Consider the following 13,073-nt stretch of genomic DNA (forward strand, 5'->3'; position numbering starts at 1 on the left):
CAGGGCAAGGGCTAATTAGAAATGAAAAGTGCAGTAATACTGGAGGCCACAGTACTGCTCTAGGCTGTACATGCACATTGGTTAGATCTGAACCCTCAAGAGCAGATTTAATAAGACTGGTGCATGGTAGGTGTACTTAGCCATGAAGAGTCTAAAACATGTGTCTTTAGTTGGGATCTGTGGGTGCAGAATTTCTCACAGATCAAGCATAGAACATAAACATTTAAACATGTTTAGCAAAGACTGAATTTGAGGGAAGTTAGGTTTTTTTGCACAGGTTCTTAGGGATATTATGGTATCATTTAAAAATTTAGAATAATTTGCAAAATTATTGTTAAGGTTCTATCATAGTTGTCCTGGTAATGATGATTGATGTTGAGGCCAAGTATTAAAGGTAGCAGGGTGAAGTACAGAGAGTTCTGGAATGAGGGGTGGGAATTGAGGAGTGGGGGTATGGAAATCTCTCAGCGCTTCAATCCCATCTTTATCATTTTTTAGCAGTGAGACCCTGGGCAAACCACTTAAACCTTTCAGCTTCCTTATCTGCAAAATTGAGAAAATAATTAGCACCTATCTTACTAGATCTTTCGAGGACTAAATGAGAGAATTCATTACATGATGGGCTTTAAAAACCTTAAAGCTGTATGTAAATATTACTGGATTCCAAACCAGCATTGAATTAGACACAGTCTTTGTCTAGTAGAGTGACAATCTGGAAAAATACTATGTAAATATAATTTGGTGCTATTTAAGGGTTATGGGAATGAATGCTTGTGAATAATTAGACTTATTAGTAAGGAATTTGAAATGTGGGTAAATTCTTCTGTGGTTGCAGAGCTGAACTAAATGGCACGACTCTGGCTGCCTAAATAAAGTGGGTCATAAACCACATGTATCCAAATTTGATTGAGAAGTGAAATCTACAGTAATAAAATCCTTCCCAGAAGTTTTGTTTTGTTTTAAGATGCAGATATATATTCTTTACCCCACCTAAGAGACCCAAATTTTTCCCTGCAGTTGAGATTTCTAATCAGCCATAAGGGTCCAACTGTCATGTAGTACCAATTTATGGTGGATTATGATGAATATCAGTGCAATTTTGTGCTCTTTCTAAGATGTAATAGGCAGGGAAACCAAGAGCTGGAGTGGAAAAAGAGCGGTTGGAAGATTACCTAGGGTTGGGGGTTATCAGGATTTGACCTCAGTAGGATTCTTTGATGTTGGTATGTGTATCACTGAAATGATTTCTCTCAGGGAGGAGGGCATAGTACAAATCAAGTGTTGTCAAAAAGCAATTATTAAGCATTTACTTAGTGCAGGACAACTGTGCTAAGTACTGGAAGCCAGTCTCTACCCTCAAGGAGCTTACATTCTAAGGTGGAGGAGGGAAAAGAAAACACATAAAAAGAAATCTGAAAAACAGGAGAGCATGCCCATAGGGCAACGGTCGGGGAAGAACTCTGGCATGTCAAGATCTGAGCTCAGAAAGGAAGTGAAAGAGTGCGTGTATTTCCTTTGATTATCTGACATTTCAAGGCAATCTTTGAAAAGCCTGAATGATCAATGGACAGATTTTTCAGTGGCATCGTCAGCATGAATTAGCATAATAATGTTGATCTATCTCAGTTGTGAAAATCCTAGCTTGCATCTGATTTTAACATTTTTGTATCTTCAGATTTCAGGGTCATTCTATACTAGCAATGTAAGGAGAAAACATATGCAAAAAGTATCAAAGAGAAGGTTGTAAAGTTCCCCTTATACAATTTTAAAGAAGAGACAAAGTAGACATAAATCTGTTTTTTTTAAACATTACACTTAGTAAATTACCAGAAATGGGAGAAGAAGCTCAAAATCCTTTCCTTTTTACTTTTTATGAAGTTTTCAAAAAGTGAAGATATTTTGATGATTCTGCTTTTCATGGATATTGAGATTTGAGAAACAGTTGTCAGATAATGTTTGCTTCTTGATGGACAAAATAGTTTTTAGACATTGAAGGATCTCTACCTAGGTCTTAATGCCCGATTCATATTTTGATCCTAATCTTGATTCACCTGTCTTATCTTTCAGACATCCATCAAAAGGCCTATATTAAGTGCCTATAGTTAATACTTACATATTTCAAAATATGTAATTGTATATATGAGGATATACTTCCCCCATGAAAACAGATTGCAACTCCCTCCATACCTTTTTATGATGGTTTTATGAGTTGATATGCCTCTCAGAATTCATCACTTGGTGGCCAGTGGCCAGTCCTGTACTTGAATCCTTTTCAACTTGGTGAAACACACCATGGCTTGGAATAGCTTTTAAGAACCCAGGTCACTCCCAACCACCAACTAGATTTGGGAGTAGAATTTTCTTGAGACCAGTACTTAATATTCCAAAGAATTGAACCAAAGAAATACATCATGCATTTTACAATGTAGTCAAAAGGGCAAAGCTAGTATTTCAATATTAGTATTACAATGACATGGTTGCAGTGATAAGATTTCTTTATTGACTGTACCCAACAAAGCCGATATTTTATTTTATTTTTTGGGGTTTTTTTTGGGCAGGGCAATTGGGGTTAAGTGACTTGCCCAAGGTCTCACAGCTAGTACATGTGTCAAGTGGCTGAGGCTGGATTTGAACTCAGGTTCTCCTGACTCCAGGGCCGGTGCTCTACTCACTGCGCCACCTAGCTGCCCCAAAGTCCATATTTTAACTTTACCATACTCGACTACTTAGCAATTGTTTCTTTTATAGTTTTGGTTCATTCTTTAATACATACCAGAGAAGTTGGTTGACTGAATCTGAACAAATTTAGTACCCTACTAAAGAGAATCAAAATATATTATAAACTATATCTTATGGTTTTTAGCCTGTCATCTTGAAGCAAAATGATGACCAATAAAAGTTTGCAAATAATACAATTTGTATTATAGTCTAATGATTTTTTTTTCATTATGGAGGTTATATAAATGTCTCAAGAAAAAAATAGTCATTTCTATGCCATACTCAACAAAATAGGGTAGTATTTACACAAAATAAAAACCATCCATTGAGGCCTGCAACTCACAGAGTTATGGGTAACATTGTAGAAATCTGGTAGCTATTACAAAATCTGATGTTTTATAGTGGTAATAAAATAGAAAGAATAAGTGGAATCAAGAGAAAAAATATTCCTGTTGGTAAGTAAATACTTTAGTGTTAGAGATTTATCAAGTCCAGTCATCAGTAATACATTGCAGTAAATGATTGTCATTCTTCGGGGACCTTACTTTGTGGAATTGATACATTCCAGCAAAACCGTCTGGAAAAAAAAAACTATTAAGGTTCGATTCACTCCCATTCTTATTTATCTCCATCATAAAATCAGTCCTATGTCCCTGCCAAAACAAACAAACAAACAAACAAACGGACAAAGTTCTCTTGGCATGATGACTTGAAGACTTTTTGTGAGGAATTTAATCAGATAAACATTTTATTAAGTACTTGCTGTGTGTACAGAGCTCTATCCTAAGCCAGCAAACTATGACTCAATGGCCATATTCAATTTTCTGCCTGTTATTGTATGGCCTGAAATGTAAAAACCATCTTTAGCTCATGGGCCATACCAAAACCAACCCAGACTTGGTCCGTGGGCTTGTAGTTCCCTGACTCCTGTTCTAAGGCAATGGGATTGAGTTTAACCTAATGCAGTTTGGTCTTGTTGGGGGAAAGGGAGTAATACAACAGTTATCACTAAGGGATCCTGGCACTTTTGGCGTAGCGATTGCTCTGCTCCCACGCGGCACATTATCTTTCACTTTTCCAACCCTAAGCCATACATCTATACTCTGAACTGAAGAGTTCTCTTACGAAGAGAACATGAAGAGTCTCTCAGTATTGGGACTATAAATTTACAACTTTCAGTATTATATTTCCTTCCTTTTCTTTTTGTCTCGGTATTTATAATATTTTATAGATCTGGTCTGCCAAGTCATGCTGTGACTGGAGTCACCAGATCACATTCATTCAGTTGGTCAACAAGCATACCCCTTGTTGTTGTTTAGAGATTTAGGTCATGTCTGACTCTCTGTGATTCTATTTGTGGTTTTCTTGGCAAAGATACTAGAGTGGTTTGCCATTTCCTTCTCCATCTCATTTTATAGATGAAGAAATTGAGGCAAGCAGGGCTAAATGACTTACCCAGGGTCACACAGCTAGTAACTGTCGTAGGCCGGATTTGAACTTGGGTCTTTCTGACTCCAGACCTGCTGCTGTATCCACTATGCTGCCTACCTGCCCATGCTATATTCCTTCCTAGCACTGCACTAAATGTTGGTGGTACCAAAGAAAGGCAAAAAACATAGTCCCTTGCCTCAGGGAACTCACATATTAATGGCAGAGACAACATGGAAGCAACTAAAAATACATGATATAGAGGGTATCCCACAGAGTAAAACTTCACTGAGACTTTTGGGACACCTTGTCTATATAGTATAAGTGCATGTAATTTGAGGAGGAAAGCACGCAGCCTACTCTCTATGTATCCCTATGATTTGAACTTTCCTAAATTTTCAGTTTGGAGATAAACATAAACTTATTAATAATACAAATAATAGCTAAAATTTATTAAATACTTTTATATTTGAATTTTAGTTAATAATTCCTTATTTTATCAGGTTGTTTTAGTTTAAAATCCTATATAACTGTATCTTTATGTTCATAGAAAATTATTTGTAAGTAAAAATATTTTAATTGTCCCTGAGAATCTTCTGGTCAATTATTTTGTAAAATGAATAATCACATACTAACTCACAAGCCAAAGATCTGGGAACTAGAAGATTAAAGAGTAGGGGTCAGGGAATAAGTTTACCAAGTTAAGTGTGAGCAAGAGATCTGGGAGCTGGTAGATGAGTAAGGTAAGACGGTATGAGCAGAGCTAAGCCAGGAAAGAATTGAGGTATTCAGAAGGTCACACAGCTTGAGGTACAGTACTAGCAAGCAGATCTTTGTCCTACTGCCCCTCTCCCACCTCTACCTTCATGTCCCTTGTTGGCTGACTTCTGTATATAACCTCCTCCAGGACTGGGTCAGACGTTCCATTGTGCACCATTCCCTTCCTACCCCTCCTACACAACTGAATTTTCCTCAGTTTAATGTCTCTGATAATCAATAATTGTTTATATTAAGCTAACTTTATATTAAGCTAAGTTTAAGGTTACTCATACTTTCAAAGTAAAGACAGATAATGGTGTGTATATGTATATATGAATGTATGTGTGTATATCTATGTATCTATCTATCTGTCTGTCTGTCTATCTATCTAATAAGACTCATAGAGAAAAATAACTTTATCAGGGCTGTCCAAAATAAGGCCTGCAGGCCGTGTGCGGCCACCCTGCAGTGCAATTTTATGTGGCCCACCTGTGGGTTTTAATTTTCACAAGTGAAAAAATAAAATAATAATTTGCATGGAATGCATATTAGATTTTTTAATTCCATTGCTAATAAATAATCTCTTGGATGTTAATTTTCTTTGGTGTTTTTAAGCAGTAGTATGGACGGAACACATCACACGGAATTTTCAATCGATCTGTGGGCTGTGTTCTGTCTGTACAATGCAGACTAGTCAGTATTCACCTACCTTTATACTGTTGTGTTGTCGCTTTGTTGTTTGGTGTTTGCTTTCATGCTTCACGCCTTCACCTGTTGTATTGATGATGCATGTCCCCCCATTTTCTATCAGTGTACTGTATTTTTTGTTCTGGGTGTGGCCCTCGAATAATTATTTTATTTTAATGCAGCCCTAAGATAACCTAAGGTTGGACAGCCCCAAACTAGATTATAATCCTAAAGGGGACTGGTGTCAAACATCTCTTATGGTATACAGTTTGACTTTTAGGAGCAGTCATATTTTAAAACAGTCTAGCATGTGTAGGTTCAGATTACAAAGAGTATTTTCTTGTCATTTTTTTAAAGTGTGAAGATGATTTTTTTTAACATAAGAAGAGGTTACAGGGTATAACTGTCTTTGAAATTTCTTGCTAAAAGATGAAAAAAGCATTAAATTTTATTAATATATGAATACTTATTCGAGTAAATAGGCATTGTTCAATAGAGTTGATTATGTTAGATTGTAGCAATGATAGTGATTTGTATACAAATATTATTCTGGAATTTTAAACTACTCTAGCTGACACAGCTTTTCCCCCTGACTGGAATGTACTAATCGCTCTGGAACTGAGTGGGTTGTTGGGGAAAAGGCTTACAGTGAGGATTAAAAGCTGCTATATTCTCTAGGGAAGAGTTGGTTACTAAAATGACATGGGGTTGTCAGTGTCTGGTTTTTGTTTTTTTTTAATCTTTTGTGGGCTGCTGGATAATTCTCTGATTAGTCTGGTAATAGTTCTTCAGACTAGCCTGCCAAGCATTCATGCTCCCAAGATCCATTGTATCTTGAGCCCATTATCCTCATCATTTACTAAGGTGGGATGGGCAAAAGTAGGGAAGTCACTTTAGCAGAAGTGTGTAGGATAGAAGGATGTAGTTAAGAGGCATAAGGTAAGGAGGTTCTCGAAGTAATTTTGGTGAGATATGAAAAGGGTCTGAGTAAGATTGTTAGTTGCTGTGTGAGGAGACAGAAGGAATCAGATGCCAGCGAAGTTGTGAAGGTAGATATGGTAAGATTTGGCAATTGCTTGGATTTGTAGGATGAGGGAGAGTGAAGAGTCAAGCACTGCACCAAGGTTATGAACTTCAGAGACAGAAAGACTGACGCCTTTGTCAGAAATGGGGAAATTTGGAACTTCAAATCTCCAAGAAGAATACCCATTACGACAAAACCAACCATTAGTCATCCAGCATCTCTTTGAAAACCTCCAATGAGGTGTCTTTCTCCTCTTGAGACCCAGCATTCTACTTTTGTATAATTCTAATTATAAAAACTTTGGGGTTTCTTTCTGACATAAAATCTAAATTTTCAACTTTCACCTCTTGTTCCCAGTTCTGCCCTTTGGGGTCAAAGACAAGACTAATCGCTATTCTACTCTCTTCAGATACTTGAAGGCAGCTGTAAACTGAAGGCCCTTTGCTTTCATGGTTACCCTCCTCTGGAGATTCTCCGGCTTGTCTGACTCCATTTTTCCTAAACTGCGGTGCCCAGAACTGAACATAATATACCAGATGTAGTCTGACCAGAAAAGAGAACAGCAGAATTCTCACTTCCTTGGTCTTGGAATAGGAACTTCTCACTGCAGTTGAAGATGCTATTATTTTTTTCTTTTAGGGAATAATCTTTAGCTAATTTCCCAGGATTGTCAGGCCAGTCCTTTCTCTCAGACTTTTGGGATTGTCATGTTTCTCACAGGTCAGCATGATTTTAGCTCTTTACCCTTGGCACTCACAATAAATATTTAATATCTTTTGGGGTAGGGTAGTGGCAGGTTTTGTTTCTAGAGATTCCTGACCTCGTCATATAGCAAACTCGCTGCTATTGTTCCTTTGTTCAGAAGTTTCCCAGGAAAGAAAAGCCATGATCGACTGCGTATTAGTATCAGGAAATTATTTGGTTTAGTTAGCCTAAATCCTTCCTGCTGTATTTACACTCATTTCCTTATTCTATAGTCGCTGGAGAGGAACAGCTGGTCATTGCTATCCCTATAGTAACTCTTTTCTATTGACATTTTTCCTATTCATAAAGGTGTTTGGCTTTTTTGGCCTTCAAAGGAGTTTCTCCTTTTCTCTTTTCAGATTACAGAACAGGCCCATGTTTCACACTGATCACCAACCAGATGTGCCAGGGCCAGCTCAGTGGGATTGTCTGTACGAAAACTCTTTGCTGTGCCACAGTAGGAAGAGCTTGGGGTCACCCCTGTGAGATGTGCCCAGCCCAGCCTCACCCTTGCCGCCGAGGCTTCATCCCAAACATCCGAACGGGCGCTTGTCAAGGTAAGTCCAGGGCTAGTTTCTCCTTAATATTAGTAATGGATTAATTATCAGTTAATTAACAGATTAATCTCATTGAGTTCTCTTGCTTTGGGTAGCTGCTTTCCTATATATGTCTAAACGAGGGGGAAAAATGTTGGTTGTATTAATGCTTCATGATTTTGCTGAGTGCACGATGTTCAAAGTAAATGCATTGGTAAGTTGGGTCATGTTGGGGCAGCCAAAATCTTAATGAATTTTTCCCTACTAACAGCTCCTTCTTTTGATCTGACAGAGGTGCTTCAGTATACCTCTGACTCCAGGGACAGTGCGACTTTATATTTAGAGGAATGTTTGGTATCAACACAAAGCAAGATCTGTGAACATGTTATTTGTTTTTCTTAACCTTTTTTAAAAGTTGGTTAAATTTGTAGGTGTCTCCTTGTCTCTTTGGTTATACTTATCTGACCTGAAGAAAACTAGACTCAGTGCCACTTAAAATGTCCTGTTAATACATTTTATACAACTTAGAAATAAATGTGTATTTGTTACAGAATATTAAATCTCCCCAGATGTTGCTTTCTTCTGAGCATGCTTCTCCATTGAAGCCCTTGCAACTGCTTTTGGCTTTTATTCCAGGTCTTCCAGCTGTACAGATTCTTTTATTGTCTGGATGTCTGGCAGGAAACAGGAGAAAGTTAACAGGGGCAACTATGTACTAAACCAATGGAGACCAAAAACTCCCAGGATTCTATCTTTATAAGTTGGGGGGAAGGGGCCCAAGTTTCTTTAGATATCTTCCCTGTACTCAAACAAGTTGCTGTATTTTTGGTAAATTTAGACCATGCCCACATGAAGTGAATGTTTTATGCACTTTGGGTAGTAATTTTTTATGTTCAGTTTTGATTTTTTTAGATAGTATGCAACAAAATAGAACTTGGCTTTAAACACATATTTCCGTGGGTGTCCCTGTTTCACTGGCCAAATAGTATTCCTGGTGCACACCCATGTGCTCTGTCTGCTCTTGGCTAGCATCTGTTACACTGTGGATTAACTCGTTTCTTTGTACCCCAATATGTAGAGGCATATGTTTAGAGGGGTCGAAAGCAGTTGTGGGGCCTCTCAGTCCCCTGGAGCTTTTGAAGTGATCATTGTAGGACTTTTAAAAGTACATATAACTTGACAAGTGTCAGTAAAATGGGTTTTTCAATGCTAATCTGCCCAGTAGACAGCAATCTCCAGAGGTCAGAGTGTGGCCCATCTTAACAAATTGAGAATGTGGAGGATGAAAAAGGGAAGAGGGGCTAATATTGAGGAATTTTGCTATTCATTTCACACCTCCTACTGTTTCCTCCACCAGCCTTTGCCACCTGTTGGCTTCTTCCACTTCCTCTCAGAAACATACATTCTGCCTCTACTCTTGAATGTCCAGGATAAAAATCAGTTTATGGGGAATGAAAAAAGACTGTGGAATTGAGAGAGTTATGTTTCTGCTTAAAAATAATACAAGACTCTAGGGGCTGGGTGATCATTCTCTGTATCTGCTTTGCCAGATGGAGAACCTGGTTAATCAATCAACAAGCATTTATTAAGTGTTTACATATTTCAGCGATTCTGCCATTCTCTCTTTCTTTTTAAGGGCAGATGTGATCATTTCTTCAGATTTGGGCCAGCTTTCCCTTCCTGGGATATACAAATCCTGCGACCTAATTTGCAGGTGCCCTGGGTACCACACTCCTATTACTCGGGGGTCCTCAGAAAATGGAAACAAATAAAATTCCATAAAAAGGAGCTGAGCTGAGGAGTTTGCCACTTTGTAGTCAGTTGATATTGAGCTCAATTCTCTAACCTAAAGGTTAGAGAACAGGCATAGGTATATGTTGCCTCCCTTCCTTAGGGGAAAGAACTGTTTTCACTTTTATCTTTGTATATCTAAGTGCCTAGCCTGGTACCCAGCACAGTCGGCACTTAAATGTGTGGCAATTTATTAATTGTTGTAAGACCTTGGAGAGAGGAGTGGCCATTCTGCTGAATTTATACCAGGTTGAGAAATTGCCTTGGGTGAATGGAGAAATTATGCTCATGTTACCAGGCATTATATCTAGCAGGGGACAGGCATGCTATGTGCAATGAATGCATGGGTATGTTTGCTGCTTTGTATTGCCCTACATCTCTCACATGGAAATATGGACAAGTACTTATTCTCTGAACTGGCTTGCTTACTCCTACCTGCCCTCTCATTGGCAAGTGCTGATTTCCCAAAGAAAGACCATCACCATAGGCTTACACTTTTGTGAGGGAATATGCTTCCCCTATTTACCACTTGAGTACTTGAGTGTCCAGTAATACGTTTCTATTTACAAAACCAGTTTTATAGCCGGAAACTTCCCTGACATTTAAAAAAAATATATTGTTTTTAAAGTAATCATGAAAAGTATCCAGCAACAATCTGCTTGCAGGAGAGCCATTCTCTTTCTTGAACCTTAATTTGACTCTGGTTTGGAAAAGAATACAAAAGAAGAGATCATTCTGCCTGCCATGCTATGCTCCAAAAGATATATGTTCAAAAGGGAATCAAGCTAAATATGAATTTCTAGTTATCTAAAAACCAGGATAAAAAGGATGCTAGATGATGAAAGAAGTGGGGAATTTTGTTTGTAATTAAGCTCTTAATAAACTCAAAAGCAGCATCTTGGATTTGGATAATTTTTATTAAAATGTTCATATCAGGTTAATGGAAAGTTCTGGACTCAGGCAAAAGTGAAGTAGTCAAATAAAATAAGACCCTAGTTATATTTTCACTTGTAATTTTTATTTGTGGAGCAGAACACTATGTTTTTAAAATATTTCTTGAATGTATCAAGTTGTAAAAATATGTGATGTTTTATACCAAAATAAATATTTTGAACTTTGGTATCCCTTTTCCTTCATTTTTTGTTTCAAGAATACATTTTGCTAACATATGATTAGAGAATTTGCAAATGGTAAATTCTTTCTTTCTCTTTGTATAGTAAGACAAAAAGCCAGGCTCTACACTGGTTTTTGAAGTCTTTTCATAAAAAATTACTCAAAGTGAAGTAAAGCAGTCTAGAAACATCTTCCTTGGAATTCTAGTTATAGATGAGGTTTTTATGGGTTGGTTGTTTTGTTTTAGTTTTTGTTTTTTATGTGAAGAGGAGAAGAATGTATGCATACTTTTAAACATCTTGCCTTTTGAGCACATCGATGACAAGTTGATATCTAAGTCTTTAATCATTGCATCTTTGTGCTTTGCTCTGAGCATAGCAGAAACCCCCAAAACACAAAAGTTCATACAGATGGCGACTAAAATTGAACTATAGAAAAAAACAAGAAAGCATGTGCCTTCTTTCAGAAGACCAGTAACATTATTAAATGAATCATTATGTTACAATTTAATTTTTTTTTAAAAAAAAGTTTTGTCTTTTCATAGTCTAGGACCAAAATGTTGTAACTGGAAAATAAGACATCAAGGTAAATTTATTTAATATCACTGTGAGTAGGTTGTCAAATTTACTTTCTTAGGGATGACCTGAATGGGAGTCATTCGTATTCATTTTCTCTCTCTCTCGCTCTCTCTCTCTCTCTCTCTCTCTCTCTCTCTCTCTCTCCCACTCCCGCTCTCACTGTCACTCTCCCTCTCTCTGTCTCTCTCTCTCTCTCTCTCTCTCTCTCTCTCTCTCTCTCTCTCTCTCTCCCTCTCTTTCCTTCTCTCTCTCTCTCTCTCTCTTTAATATGACAGATGTGGATGAATGCCAAGCCATCCCTGGGCTCTGTCAAGGAGGAAATTGCATTAACACTGTTGGATCATTCGAGTGCAAGTGCCCTGCTGGACACAAATTTAATGAAGTAACACAAAAATGTGAAGGTAAGACCTTTTATGCCCTGTGTCTCAGGGGTGAATGAAGGCTGAAGAAGTTTGGGGAAACTCATGTGTAATGGCCAACTTGTTTCTATATGAATCTTTTATCTGGCTTTTTAAAATTATCCCTTGAATATTCAAGTAGAATTTGGTTACAAGGAATCATATACCCTTTTGCTGCTGAACCAAAATGAAGTTACAGACTTTTCCACTTGTATTAGAGTTATAATAACAGGTATATCTGAGTTAAATAAATATTGAAACATGACATATTTTAAAGCAATAGTTGGTTTAAAATGTTTGAGACATTTTTGCATAGCTTTATAGACATGAATTTGAACTCAACTGTTAGATGTCCTTGAGAGTAGTACACATTAGTGGCTTTTTTCAAGTTTTGATTTTTTCTTTTATAGAAAGAAGAGATTTGGCCATGTGGTTGGTGAGATCTATTGTATATCTCACTAATTCTACTTTAGATGTCTGATGTGTTTGTATTCGTGGAAAAAATAACTTGCAAAGTTCAATAAACCTCAAAAAATCAATTTTGGATAGTATTTTTATTCTGATTTGTGTTTGGATTATAGAAAGTGACTGGTTTATAGAAAGTATACAAAGTATACAGTTCATATTGACTACTATTTGCCAGAAATGGACTTGATTTCCAGGTAGCATAAAGAAACAAATGATTGTAGGATTTTAGGATTATACTGTTAAAATACCTTAAAATTTCAGGTTCTAATTCTGGCAGGATTCTGCTCAAAAATCAGGCTTTTGGGTCACTAGAGTATCATGTAGCTTATCACTCATGCCCATCTGTTGGAGGATATCTTCAATTTTAATGACTCTGTGCTCTCACTAATGTGATAATTCCTTCTTTGATGCAGTTTGAATCTTATATGTGCCTTTTTATCTTGTGTGATTCTGTTCCACATTCTTCCACAGATACTTTAAGAAGATCTACTGAATGTGCTGAGAACCTTCCTCTTACCTCCTTTGCCTAACATATACTTCCTTGATGATATCCCTTATATTATCTCTTGAGTGGAGGTCATCATCAGATATATGTAGCAACTGACTTGCATATATTTCTCTCTCCCTTGTCTATCCAATTACCTGTAATTTTAATTCCTTGAGGTTTATGCTTTTCCAAGATTCATAACTTTACAACATCGCTAGGAGAACATTTGTATCAAAAAGACGGGTCTTTGCACTAAGGGAACAGCTTGGTTTTATTAAAAACATTGTGAAGTTTCCCCCATGCAAACCAGCCCACTCTTTTCTTCTTGATTTTTGGCCCAAC

General features: G+C 37.3%; 1 protein-coding gene across 1 annotated transcript in view; it reads left to right on the forward strand.

Annotated features, from left to right (window-relative positions):
• Window positions 1–13,073, forward strand: part of FBN1 (fibrillin 1) — a 311,665-nt gene that overhangs the window by 137,051 nt on the left and 161,541 nt on the right. Inside the window, exons 6-7 of the mRNA XM_036734672.1 lie at window positions 7,720–7,917; window positions 11,654–11,779. Coding sequence (XP_036590567.1) covers window positions 7,720–7,917; window positions 11,654–11,779 — 324 coding nt within the window. The remainder of the gene's footprint in view (window positions 1–7,719; window positions 7,918–11,653; window positions 11,780–13,073) is intronic.

Source organism: Trichosurus vulpecula, chromosome 8, assembly GCF_011100635.1.
Source record: "Trichosurus vulpecula isolate mTriVul1 chromosome 8, mTriVul1.pri, whole genome shotgun sequence".
In the NCBI taxonomy this organism is placed as follows: domain Eukaryota; kingdom Metazoa; phylum Chordata; class Mammalia; order Diprotodontia; family Phalangeridae; genus Trichosurus; species Trichosurus vulpecula.